The 12380-nt window shown below is 34.4% G+C and overlaps 2 protein-coding genes across 2 annotated transcripts; both read right to left on the reverse strand.

Moving 5' to 3' along the window:
* Positions 1-907: 907 nt before the first annotated feature.
* Positions 908-3506, reverse strand: LOC139847523 (uncharacterized). The gene has a single exon (XM_071837204.1). The coding sequence runs from the start codon at positions 3384-3386 to the stop codon at positions 1212-1214; it is 2175 nt and encodes a 724-aa protein (XP_071693305.1). The 5' UTR covers positions 3387-3506; the 3' UTR covers positions 908-1211.
* A 3714-nt stretch (positions 3507-7220) lies between these two features.
* On the reverse strand, positions 7221-10659 carry LOC139847188 (uncharacterized). The gene is made up of 2 exons (XM_071836823.1): positions 8965-10659; positions 7221-8292 (listed from the first exon to the last, which is right to left on the reverse strand). Exons 1-2 carry the CDS (start codon positions 10562-10564, stop codon positions 7430-7432), a joined length of 2463 nt encoding a protein of 820 aa, XP_071692924.1. The 5' UTR covers positions 10565-10659; the 3' UTR covers positions 7221-7429.
* Between the last annotated feature and the right edge of the window lie 1721 nt (positions 10660-12380).

Consider the following 12380-nt stretch of genomic DNA (forward strand, 5'->3'; position numbering starts at 1 on the left):
GGGGTGGCCAAGTGATTAAGTCCACCTCCGATAACGGTCGTCGATCAAGAGGCCCCAAATAAGGTCGTAGGTACTAGCTTATGAAAGACTAACCTGTTAACCTTGAAAAGATGCTGAATGATGCTTTTTTACGTAATGTGTATCGTAGGTGATGGTTACGTAATATGCTGTGTATCGTAGGTGATGATTAGGGTTTGTATTTATAGGCAAACCCTAATTCTAGAACCGTCCCAGATCATAATAACCTCATCCATAACTGACTCTCCCGAATCACGGATATAATTATGGAAAAGATATTTACTTGACAGCTAAGCAACCGCTGTACCGAGAACAAAGGAATCAGATACAATCCGCATACCGCATAGCGCACACAAGCACACGCATACGCACACTATTAAGCGCCCGCATGCATATGATGTGCGCATGCGGGTTGCGGTATCATTATACGCAATTCAATCCATCTGTGCCCAACCCTAATCCCCGAGTTAAGCCGAGTGAAGCAATTTGAACTATCAACTAGTCTTCTATATGTCCATCATATTTTAATTGATTATTTTGGTCATATTTTTCAAAAACAGTTGAAATCTATTGCAGTAGTAAAGTTCAACTCCTTACCAAAATTTAGGTAAATCAAGTGCTCTGTATTTAAAGAAATAAAATACATTTAAGTTGTATTAAGGTCTTGGTTGGTAGACAAACCATTTACTCACCAAGAAATGAGACAAATGTCACGTGAAATTAAATTTAAATGCTTAATTATATACCAGAAGCTTACAAAAGTTTATTGGTTTGATTCAATACTTGCACAATTTCTGCACTTCTAAAATGGAATTCTTCCACATTGTAATTTATCATGATCTAAAAAGGTCTAAAACCATAAAAATGTAAAACAGAATAAAATCCTAATTTATGCTTTATTTATACACTCAACATGTGTACATAACAACTTTGTAATAACACTGCAGAATTGTATGATTCTGCCTAAAAACTCTCTACACACAAAATTAGCAAACTAAAACGCTAAACAATATGAATGAATCAAGTATATGGTAAAGGTTTTTCTAACGACAGGCCTAAGGCGGTTATTAACGTGCTTAAAATCCTTTCAATAAACCAGTCAATATGTAACTGCTATATACAAGGCTTTTAAGCATGTTAATGATAGCCATAAGATCTATCGTTGGAAACATCTATATAGTAATAACTAAGCATTATTCTTCTTCTACGACAGGTGAAAGTCCACCATTGATGAACCCTGGATTCATAAACTTTGCAACAAATGCAAACAGCTTATACACATCACTAAAATTAGTTAAGAATCCCAAAGAAGCGGTTACCACCTCGAACCGTATTAACCTACTCTTCCCATCATCTTCTTCATTCTCGTTTCGAATATGGCTCAGTATGCCAATTCCAATAGAGATCCCATTTTTGTCTGCTAACTTTTGAACAATTTCAGGATTGATTAAACGCTTGTTTTTGTCTCGAATATTAAACGCTACTGAACCACCTCTTTCTGGCTTGATCTTCGGACCGTAAATGTAAACAAGGGGCGTACTTTCTTGATCATTTGATCGTATTCTTAACTGTAGTAACGATTTCACGAGCCAATTGACCAAGAATCTTAACCGAAGAGTCGTCTTGTTGAGTCCTAACATGTCTACATGAACAAGATGTCGACATTGTATCTCTGGTTCACGCCTGCTCGATTCTTGATTCGTATCACTCATATAATCAGTATCGTCGAAATTAACTTCTCGGCCACCCAATAATCTAAACTCACCCTCTGTTTCTCTTCTTATAACGTTCTCTAAATTCAACAAGATTTTCGATTTTCTTTCATTGGTTTCGTCTGCTTCTTCGATTTCATGTTTTTGGTTATTATTCAATTGATGTACTTCTTTAGAGGTCGGAATAACGGTGTTGTTAGTGATGTTTGAAACTGCTTTAGGAGAACCTAAATGCTTTATCCGGTTCTTGGTCTTAAACCAAAAAGGCGGTTCGGGTGAGTTTGAACCGCCACAACAGTCGTTTTCATCCGGGCTCGGACCCAAACCGATCCATAACGAGTTCTCTGACGACTCACCGTCGCTAAAAACAGGACTCTTCATCATTTCTCCAACCGAAAGTGTCCCACTTTCGTCAAAGTCCGAGTCTTTATCATCAGCATCCATATCCATATCTGTATCAAAAACTTCTCTCACCTGATTAGAAGTGTATGCCCCCGAAAAGGCGGGTAAATGTGCCCCCGAACTATTTACCACCGTATCATCGTCTTCTATTCGGTCTAATCCCGGAATTATATCAAAGGAATCACTAAGATACGCCGGAAAAGATGGACTAATCTTGACTATACCGGATCCAGTATGACCCGGCTCCATTTCAAGGCTTCGAATAACCGACTTCTTGATCAAAAGGCACCCGAATCCAGTCGGGTCATACCCAAATACCCTATAAAACGATGTGATGATAAAATCGGGTCGAAACAATGATAGCCCTAAAGAATCCATATCTTTTGGACCCAATGCGCCTGCATCTAATAACACATGCCAATTGTATTGCTGAGCCAACGCCATCCATTGGTACGAATATTTCGTACCAGTAACCCTTGATTGAACCGGAAAAACAAATAAACCCGTACCCGAATTCTTCTTCTTTTTCTTTCTTTTTTTGCTACTAATTTGGTTTCTTAAATCAATAGAAGAAACCTTAAGTGTTGGCAATTTAAACCAAGCACTCTGAACTTTAGCGCCTTTGTTTTTAGCACATTGAGCCATCATATTCACAGATTGACTTTCATGGTCAAACATTGTCAACAATTTCTTGTTTGTATGAAAAGGGTATGATTCTGCTAATAGCTTAAAAGCAGAACCTCTGCTAACAGTGAAAACAAGTTCATATTCATTCTCAGGGATGTTTAAATAATCCATAATTCTAATTTTTATATCATATTCAATTGTGCCTTTGATTGCACCACCATAAAGAGCATGATTAGTTAAATTGGTTGTAATTTCAGATAAATTAAATGTACAAGTATCCCAATAATGAACTGTTTGAAGAAATGAAAACAACCCAAATCCACAATAATCAAGACATACCTTTGGAAGATGATCAGATAAATGGGAATATTCATCTGATCTCAAAAGGTCAACCTTTTCTGTTGACTTGTATTTGGGATACATGATTACAAACTTTGAATATGATTGATTGATATCTGGGATTGAGTCTTCTGATTCAATTGTGTCAATTTGGGTTTCAGCAATTGACCCATCTTCTTCAAGATTTGTATTGATTTCATTATGATCCAACCCATTATCCTTTCTGGGTTTCTTGTCCAAGATTATAATAAAACAATGAGATAATGGTTTCCATAGTGACAGATGCATCAGAAGATCTTATTTTTAAAAACCCAAAAGGAGATCAACTTTATAAAATGATAAAGATTGAATCTTTGACTTAAAAAGATTGTTATTTTGAAATGGGTTGCAGGCTTCAAAATTAAAATATTAGTGTCAAAGAAGGAGGAAAAGGTGGAAAAATTTGAAACCTTTACTTAGTTTTGGCAAAAAGAACAAACAATTATATATTGAAAAAAGAAATAAGCAGTAACAGAAAGGTCAATTTAAGTTGTCTGATGCAGCATTACTATGACTATTACCTAACAAAATTGAAGATCTAGAAAGTAGAAATAGAGCAAAAAAAATTACTTTCGTTTAGTACATTAACTTTGAATAAACTTCATGTTACGTGATCTAACATATTTGTAATACACAAACGATATTTATTATTCCTTAATTATAAAAGGTCAATGGTCAATGTATTTGACTATTTGCTCTTAAGACTAATGGATCATTGACAAAAATAAATAAATAAATAAATAAATAAATAAATAGAAAAGATTGGTATAACCGGGGTTGATTTTAGTAAGGAAGGGGTTGTGTCATGTGACATCACTATTTCACTTCAAATTGTATAGAATATTAATGAATTTAAGTTTAACTGTAAAACTACTTATTTTTATGATATAGTGTTTCGAATGTAAACAACCCCTTTGATCTTGCTTAACAGACTAATAATTGTCCATAAAACCTATACATGGTAAACGGATCAAGATGGGTCGGGTTGGGTTAATGATCAAATAAGTTCGAGTCAAAACGGGTTATGGGTCGAAATGGGTCTTCAATTAATTTTCTATTATGTGATTGGACCCATTCGAATCTTCAAGTAATTTATTATATTATGTGTTTAGACCCATTTGGGTTTCAAGTAAACCCAATGGACCTATTTTTGAAACTGTAGGTTTTGTTTTGTCAGTTCTAATAAAACCATGCTCTATATTTTTTTTTAACTTGGGAATCCAAGTCTTTTTTTTTTTTAGCTGACTAATTTCAGGGCGACTACCCGCTTTGCGAGCAGCCCGAAGTCATTGCAGGCAAACCTCCGTGACATGTTAGTAGTAACTAGTTGAGAAGTCATTGCTTTTCGGCGGAAAACGTTTGATAAATTCGATTGGCAAAAAAAAAGAAAAATATTCGCAATTTCAGTAAAATAAGGATAATTCGGGAGGTGATCATGTATATTTGATTATATGCTATGTATATTTATATGTTCATAAATAATGTAGGGATCTAAAATGTAAATGTAATTCAATTTCATGTTTGTTACTCTAAAACAAAGCTCAATTGGTAGTGCGTGGAAGATTCGTTTCGAATACAGTTTGTTGCGTTTAGTTCGCAAATTTATTTCGAGTTTAACGGTTATGATGGTGAAACCTAACTCGCGTCGAACAGAAAAATTATTCCCGTCAAAAAATTTATGTGAGTAATTTTGGTGAAGTTTTTATTAAAAGTGAAAATTACCTTTAACCTTCACACTCTTGAAAATTTACATTTTTAACCCTTAAATTTGGTAAGGGTGATAATTTGCGTGCTCCTTATTGATATATGTGTTTAGGCATATAGTACAAGTGATTGAAACACAATTTGATTACCATTCATCACACTTTACTCCCATTTTTTAGATAAGGGGAGAATAAAGTATTAAGAATGATTAATCAGCTAATAATATATTTATTTTGATTGAAACTATAAGACCATTTGTAATGGTTGGATGTGTTGTGGGGTGGTGTTGTGGGTTTTTTGATGATTAGGATGTGTTGTGGGAGAGAGTTGAGTAGTGGTGGTGTTGAAAGTTGGTGTTGTGGGTTTGTGTTATGGTAGTAGAATGCTGATGTGGCATTTTAATTTTCTTTTTATGTTTTTTTTAATTTTTTTAATGGTTTTATTCATTTTATTGTAGCAATCAAATAAAAAAAAGACGAAATAACGTAAATAATTAAAAGTCCTAAACATACCATTACTTAAAAAAAAAAAATACTGTACATAATTAAAAGTCCTAAAAACATAAAATAAATTCATAAAAAAAAGACGGAACAACATAAATAGAATCTATTCTCGGGGGTTACGGTCGATGTTCATGTCGTCTTTCATCATGTCTCGAACATATTTTTTTAGATTTTGAAGACGAATCACGTCATCCGGATCTTCCATCGTAGCCGAAGATCTCCCTAACAAATCAACTTGTGTGAGTGCGGTTTGCATAGTGCAAAACTTGTTGAAATTGGATATCGCACTCGTCTCCTCTTCCGCCACATGTTCCCACTTGTCCATAAACGACTCTATCCTTGGAGAGTGGTGTTGCGGGTTCTTCGTGCTCTTGGTTTCGTGGAGTGATTGGTGTGTTTTGTAAGAAGATTAGAGTGTTTATGAGATGTTTTATAGAATATTGTGTGTATGTATTTGAGGTTTGGTAGTGTAGTGTTTATATAAGGAAAAAAAAAGTAATTTTTTTTATAGCCGTTTGTATACCAACGGTTGGATTGACCAACGAATCACAAGACAACACGTGGCTACAACACACGTTTTCTCACCCGTTGGAAGGCTCCCAACGCCTCGGAAACGCCGACCGGAAACGCCTTGTTACGGCGGTTTCCGGCGTTTTTTAATGTCCAAATCAGTAGGCAACGGCGTTGTGGGTGGCTGTTACGAATGGTCTAATATAATTTCAAAGACTGGTGGATTGTGGGTTCCACTAATCGAGTATTTTATTACGAAGACAGCTTAAAGTCAATAATCAGGCTGTCTTTCTAAAAGCTGTTTCCTGTCCATCTCATACGAATTATCTCTTTCTTTTTCCTCTCTAAAAAAATTAAAATTTGGAAGTCAACAGTAACCAATAAAATTACCTACTTTTTAATGATAATACTAAAAAATAATACTCCAATAATAATAAAACATAAATATTAAATATTAATACAGTAATACTCCCTCGGTCTCAATTTTATTGTCCAATATTTTTTTTGAAATGTCTCAAATTAATTGTCTACTTCCACAAATGGTAAAGAATAACGTGGTAAAGTTCTGTTGTACCCTAACTTTAAACATGTTAGACAAAAATATAGTTGAAAAATAAGGAGTAAAACTGAAAAGTTAACAGAAAAATAAACGTATCAGGTATTTTTTATTAAACTATGTGAGACAATAGATTTGGAACGGAGGCAATAATATGAATACTGATTTGTTTGTTAGGTTCATTATATATATAGTTTTTCATGTTGACATAGTAGTTGCGAGCATTATCTATTGGAAGTTTAGCAACAATACTTCCGGTTTCTAATAAAATGTCAACAATATAACTACCATCAACGTAGTGGGAAAACGTCTTCAACAAAATATACAAAAAATACCAGATGATGCTCGTACTAAAAAACGTTTAACATACAAAACTACCTATAACCAACCATCACCTATAAAAAAGAACAAGCATCCGAAAACATCAAAACGAACTTAACAAAACCAAGCTCGTACCTAAAAACCTAACAACGTCTGAAACGTATATTCTTATAGAAGTTGATTGCAAATTTAATAGTAATAACGGTGATGAAGCCTAACCATTGCAAGATAGCCTAGTGATTGGGGCTTTAAATTTGTTGCGAGAGGTTGTAAGTTCAAATTTACAGGGACTAAAGAAGATACGGAAAACGGTAACGGATTATTACAGCAAACGCCGAGATACATTCGAGTTGAGAATACTCGCACTCCGGGTAACCTGAACGGGAAACCTCGTAACAACTTAACTAATGGATGATGAAGGCTAAATATTTGATTTACAGCTATCAAAATAGAAAGAAAAAAAAAACAACATACATAGCAACATAAAATCATCATATTTTGTTAAGTTCATGTGGCTGAAAATGGCACAACAAAGCTTCCAAACCTAATTCTACATCAAAAACCATAAAACCAAACATTTTTCAAATCAAAAGCAAGATTTTACAGAATACTGAACTCATCGTTAACATAATCTTCAAACGCGCATCTTCTATTGTTATTATATAAATGCAAAAATCATTATCAAACAGACTAAAAACTTACCCGGTTTCTGTTTCTTTACCCTGTTCTCCAACAAAAGATGGATCAAGAAACTTGGCAACAAAAACCCACAATTTATACACATCTTCAAAGTTAGTCAAGAACCCAAGTGAAGCAGTAACAACTTCAGCTCTTACGAATCCACCTTCATTAGCATCATCGTTCATCGGTTTACAAACCGTTGTATCAGCTGTACGATTCTGTTTCGTGCTCTGAATAATTCTTGCATGACAAATAATACCAACACCAAGCGAAATCCCATTTGCTTCAGCCAACTTTTGAACAATTTCTGGACTAATTAGTCCTTTACTTCGGTCCCTAACATTAAACGCAACCGATGCACCTCGTTCATACTTAATTTTAGGACCGTATATGTGAACAAGCGGATTCGACCCGGGTAATCTCAACTGAAGCAACGACGTTACAAGCCAATTAACCAAAAACCGCAACCTGAGTGTCGTCTTGTTTAAACCGGACAAGTTTACATGATCAAGATGCCTGCAACTTATCTCGGGTTCAGTTCTATCAGATTCTTGATTTTCACAATATTCTTCGTCGCTAATATATAAGTTGTCATCCAACTTATTATTGTCTTCTAATCCAAACGACACACGTTTACTGCCTTCCATTCGTCCTAATAATCTGAACTCGCCTTCGGTTTCTCTACTAATGACAGCGCTTTCTTTTGGTCTTTTGAATTCGGGTTCCTCCTTTATCTCGAAAATTTCCGATTTTATTTCGTTTTCTTGAGATTTTACTTCAAAGGTGTCGGCTTTCTTTACGTTGTGGACCGCATCATCGAATGATAACACGTTGGTTACGTGAGGTGGTGACTCTATCTCTTTGATGCTCCCCTTCTTGCCTATAAACAGCAAACATAAACAGAAACATTATGAATGGTGGGAAATATACAAAAAGTGCAGATTGATTACATTTTATTCGAAGAGATGAAAACTGCATTTAAAAGTACGGAGTATTAAACTTTGGGTTGATTTCTGTTTTGGGTAACAAACTTTGTTACTTCCACAAGAAAGGCTTAAACTTTTAAAGTGGTTTTAGTCCGTCCGATGTTCTGTATTAATGGGCTTTTCAGACGTACGTCAAGAAGTAGTCAACACAGTCAAAGTTATCAGAACATCAATCGCCAAGTTATCAATCAAAAGGTTATGAAGTGAAGAGTATATTATTAAGTCGACTGCTTCCTAAAGATGAAAACCAAGGTTGCAAAACCCGCTACTCAGAGGGTAATCGGTAATTCAGGAATTAATTGTAACACAAACTTTTACATTATTGTCTAAAAACATAAATATGATCGTTCATTTGTTTAAAAACTCCAAAATACTAGTATATATTTAAATTCACCAATATGACTTTGACTGACATTGACCAACAAATCCGATTTTGACCCATTAAACCGATTAATTAAACAGTATTTGGAAAATCGGATCGGGGTTTTTTACAACAGTGTGAAAAACAGAGACGATTGCATTTTATGAATGTAAACAAAATGAAAAGTGGAGGGGCGACTGACTACCTGCGAGCTCCTGCTTGCTTGTGAACCAAGAGGGTGGAGGTAATGGAGAGTTAATGATCTCCGATTGTGAGCCCAACGGGCTGTGGCCCAAATCAATCCACATCGAGTTCTCAGACGATTCATCTTCACTAAACACAGGACTCTTCATGACCTCACCAGCGCAAATACTCCCCGTTTCTTCATAAATAGGACTAGCTCCATCATGATCCATCTCAGTTTCGAAAACATCCTTCACCTGCGAAGGAGTGTAAGCACCCGAAAACGCCGGAAGCATAGCTCCGGCACTATTTTCCGGTACCTCGTCACCGTTTCCAACAACTTCATCATCTCCGATTCCGGCCAATACCGGCATCCCGTCCATGGAATCACTCAAATACAAAGGATAAACTGGACTAATCTTGACTATCCCGGACCCCGCATGACCCGACTGATTCTGTAAGCTTCCTATGACTGATTTCTTGATTAATAGACACCCGAATCCAGTTGGGTCATACCCGAAAACTCTGTAAAATGAGGTGATGATAAAATCGGGTCGAAATAATGATAACCCTAAAGAATCCATATCTTTTGGGCCTAATGCACCAGCATCAAGCAACACATGCCAGTTATTCTGTTGAGCCAACGCCATCCATTGATATGAGTATTTCGCACCTGTAACTCTAGACTGAACCGGAAACACGAAAAGACCCGTTGATGAATCTTTTTTCCTTCTTTTTTTGTTCAAGATTTGTTTTCTAAGATGGGTTGAACATGGTTTCAATGTAGGCCATTTGAACCATGCACTATGAACTTTTGCACCTTTCTGTTTTGCACTTTGAGCCATCCAATTAACAGATTGACTTTCATGGTCAAACATTGTTAAAAGCTTCTTGTTTGTATGAAAAGGATATGATTCAGCTAGAAGCTTAAAAGCAGAACCTCTACTAACAGTAAACACAAGTCCATATTCATTCTCAGGTATGTTCAAATAATCATATATTTTTGTCTTTATATCATACTCAACACTCCCTTTTTCACCACCACCATACAAAGCATGATTACCCAAATGAGCAGTGATTTCAGATAAACTAATTGTACATGATTCCCAGTAATTAACACTTTGAACAAAAGAAAACAACCCAAATCCACAATAATCAAGACATACCTTTGATATACTATCAGTCAAATGTGTATACTCCTTAACCCTCAATTGATCAATTTTTTCAGATGACTTGTACTTTGGATACATAGTCAAAAACTTTGAAAAAGCTTCATCAAATTCAGGAATTGAATCTTCATCTTCAAATATTCTATCAGCAGCTAAAGAAGTTGCTTTTAAAAATTCTTTTTGAGCTTGTAATCTAGCAAGTGATCTTGATCTACCCAAACCTTTATCTTCTTTATCAATTGTTTCAGAAAGATCCATACTTTGTGATTTAACAAGAGACCCATCTTCGGAAGCTTGTTCTAAAGCTTCTCTAAGCTTATTTTCTTGCAATTTTCTTAAAACAGATGGGTTTTTTATGCTTTCTTCATCAGGCCCATATTTTTTTCTGCTTTTTTTGTCAGAAATTAAAGAAGCACAATGAGATATAATCGGTTTCCAAAGTGAAATATGCATTTAAAGCACACAAATTTAGAATTAACTACCGAAAATAATAATGGGTTTGGAATGGTTTTGTTTAATTTTGTGTTTATCCCATTAAATTACATAAATTCTCCCCCAAAAAAGCATAAAAAGCCCTACATGCAATAAAGCAAAAGCACTCAATTTTGAAGTGGTTTAGAATCAAAAACTTTGATTTAAACTTCAAACGCAAAAGGGGTTTCTTGTTCAAGAAGATAAAATTCAAAAAATCAAAGAAACACAAACATACATACAGGGTGCTAAAAATTGTTCAAGAAAGTTAACAGAGTGAAAAAAAAAATATTGTAGAAAATGAATTTTTTGGATTCAAACCCTAAAAGTTGAAGGCTTTTGTGGGTTATGTGTGTGTGTTTGAGTGTGTGTATTCTCAAAATGTGTTAATAAATGCAAACCAATAACGCATTTAATGGAAGCAACGGGTGTGCGTGTGAGGGAGGTGGAAAATTGAATACACTCTGTGTTCTTGAGCTTCTACTCTGGCAGAGTGGTGGTGCCCAAACGAATCTTTTTCTTTTTAAATGATTATTAAAATCAAAAAATCAATTAATTAAAAAGTTTAGTTTAACCAACTTCATTTTTTTAATTCAACTTGATCATTCAAGAAACTTGTTAAATATATTATACGGAGTAATAATCTATTAAAAATATTAATTAACTTTTTAATAATCATTACATTTTAATTAAGGAGATGATTCTAACACACCCTTTTTTATCCTCGCACACCTATTTTAACCTTTTACTCTTCTAATAATATCCCATTTCTTTAAATTGGTATGTGAGGATCAAAAAGGTTTGTGTTAGAATCATCCCCTTTAATTAACCTCATTACAATAATCTTTTAAAATTTTCGGAAGATCTTGATAAAAATTGCCCTTGATTTGGTCCTCTTCCTCTTAGACCATTTCTAATGATGTTTATGATATCACGAACAGTTTATGTATTTTTTGATTAAAAATTACAAACTCTATGTGATTATGAAATGTCAGTTTCTTACATTTTTAATCATTTTATTTTTGCATTTCACTAATAAAATTAACACACTAATTTAATAATTTTAATAATTAATATAATATCATTAAAATAAAATAAATTACAAAATTCTAAATAATAAAGTACTTAAATTTAAAAAAAAAATTACAAACCAAAAAAAGTACTCGAAATTAAAAAAAATACATAATCAAACTAGTTGTTGTCTTCGGATGATTCGTTGGTTTGTTATGAGGGTTTATCCACCGAATGCTTGAACTGTGTTGGTTAGTGATCCAATATTAATATTCAAATGTTAACCACTTTGTTTTGATTATGACACCAAGTCTTGTGTGCTTAAACAACGTATAGAACAACACAAGTTCACAAGCCTACACTATCTTTAGCAAAAGACCAATCCACAATAATAAAATTGGCAAAAATAAAACACGGCTGATCCACGGTCGACTGTAGGCCTAACCGTGGATGCCCAGTACAAACATTTTCAAACGATTTTTTAAAATATGATCCACGGTCGACCTCACGGCTGACCGTGGATCGACCGCAGTTCTTCCTGTTAACAAATACATTAACTTTGAGTTAGGTCACTTTGAGGCATCTATAATTTACAAAACCTTTCTAAATATAATTAGAATAATTGCCTTCTTTGTTTTCAAAAGAGTTTTGAATCAAAAGATGTTAATCTTGATTAATCACACCTAATGACACCTTAATGACAATTTAACTTGAAATACGATTAAACACACAAGTGTGATATCTTTTTATCCTATTACATAATGTCATTTAAAGATACTAATAATGG

The sequence above is a fragment of the Rutidosis leptorrhynchoides genome, chromosome 5 (assembly GCF_046630445.1).
Source record: "Rutidosis leptorrhynchoides isolate AG116_Rl617_1_P2 chromosome 5, CSIRO_AGI_Rlap_v1, whole genome shotgun sequence".
Taxonomy (NCBI): Eukaryota; Viridiplantae; Streptophyta; class Magnoliopsida; order Asterales; family Asteraceae; genus Rutidosis; species Rutidosis leptorrhynchoides.

Coding starts and splice junctions, on each gene's coding strand:
- LOC139847188 (XM_071836823.1), bottom strand. CDS start 10,564: ATGCATATTTCACTTTGGAAACCGATTATATCTCATTGTGCTTCTTTA. Junction 8,293..8,964: donor AAGCAAGCAGGAGCTCGCAG/GTAGTCAGTCGC, acceptor TGCTGTTTATAG/GCAAGAAGGGGAGCATCAAA.
- LOC139847523 (XM_071837204.1), bottom strand. CDS start 3,386: ATGCATCTGTCACTATGGAAACCATTATCTCATTGTTTTATTATAATC.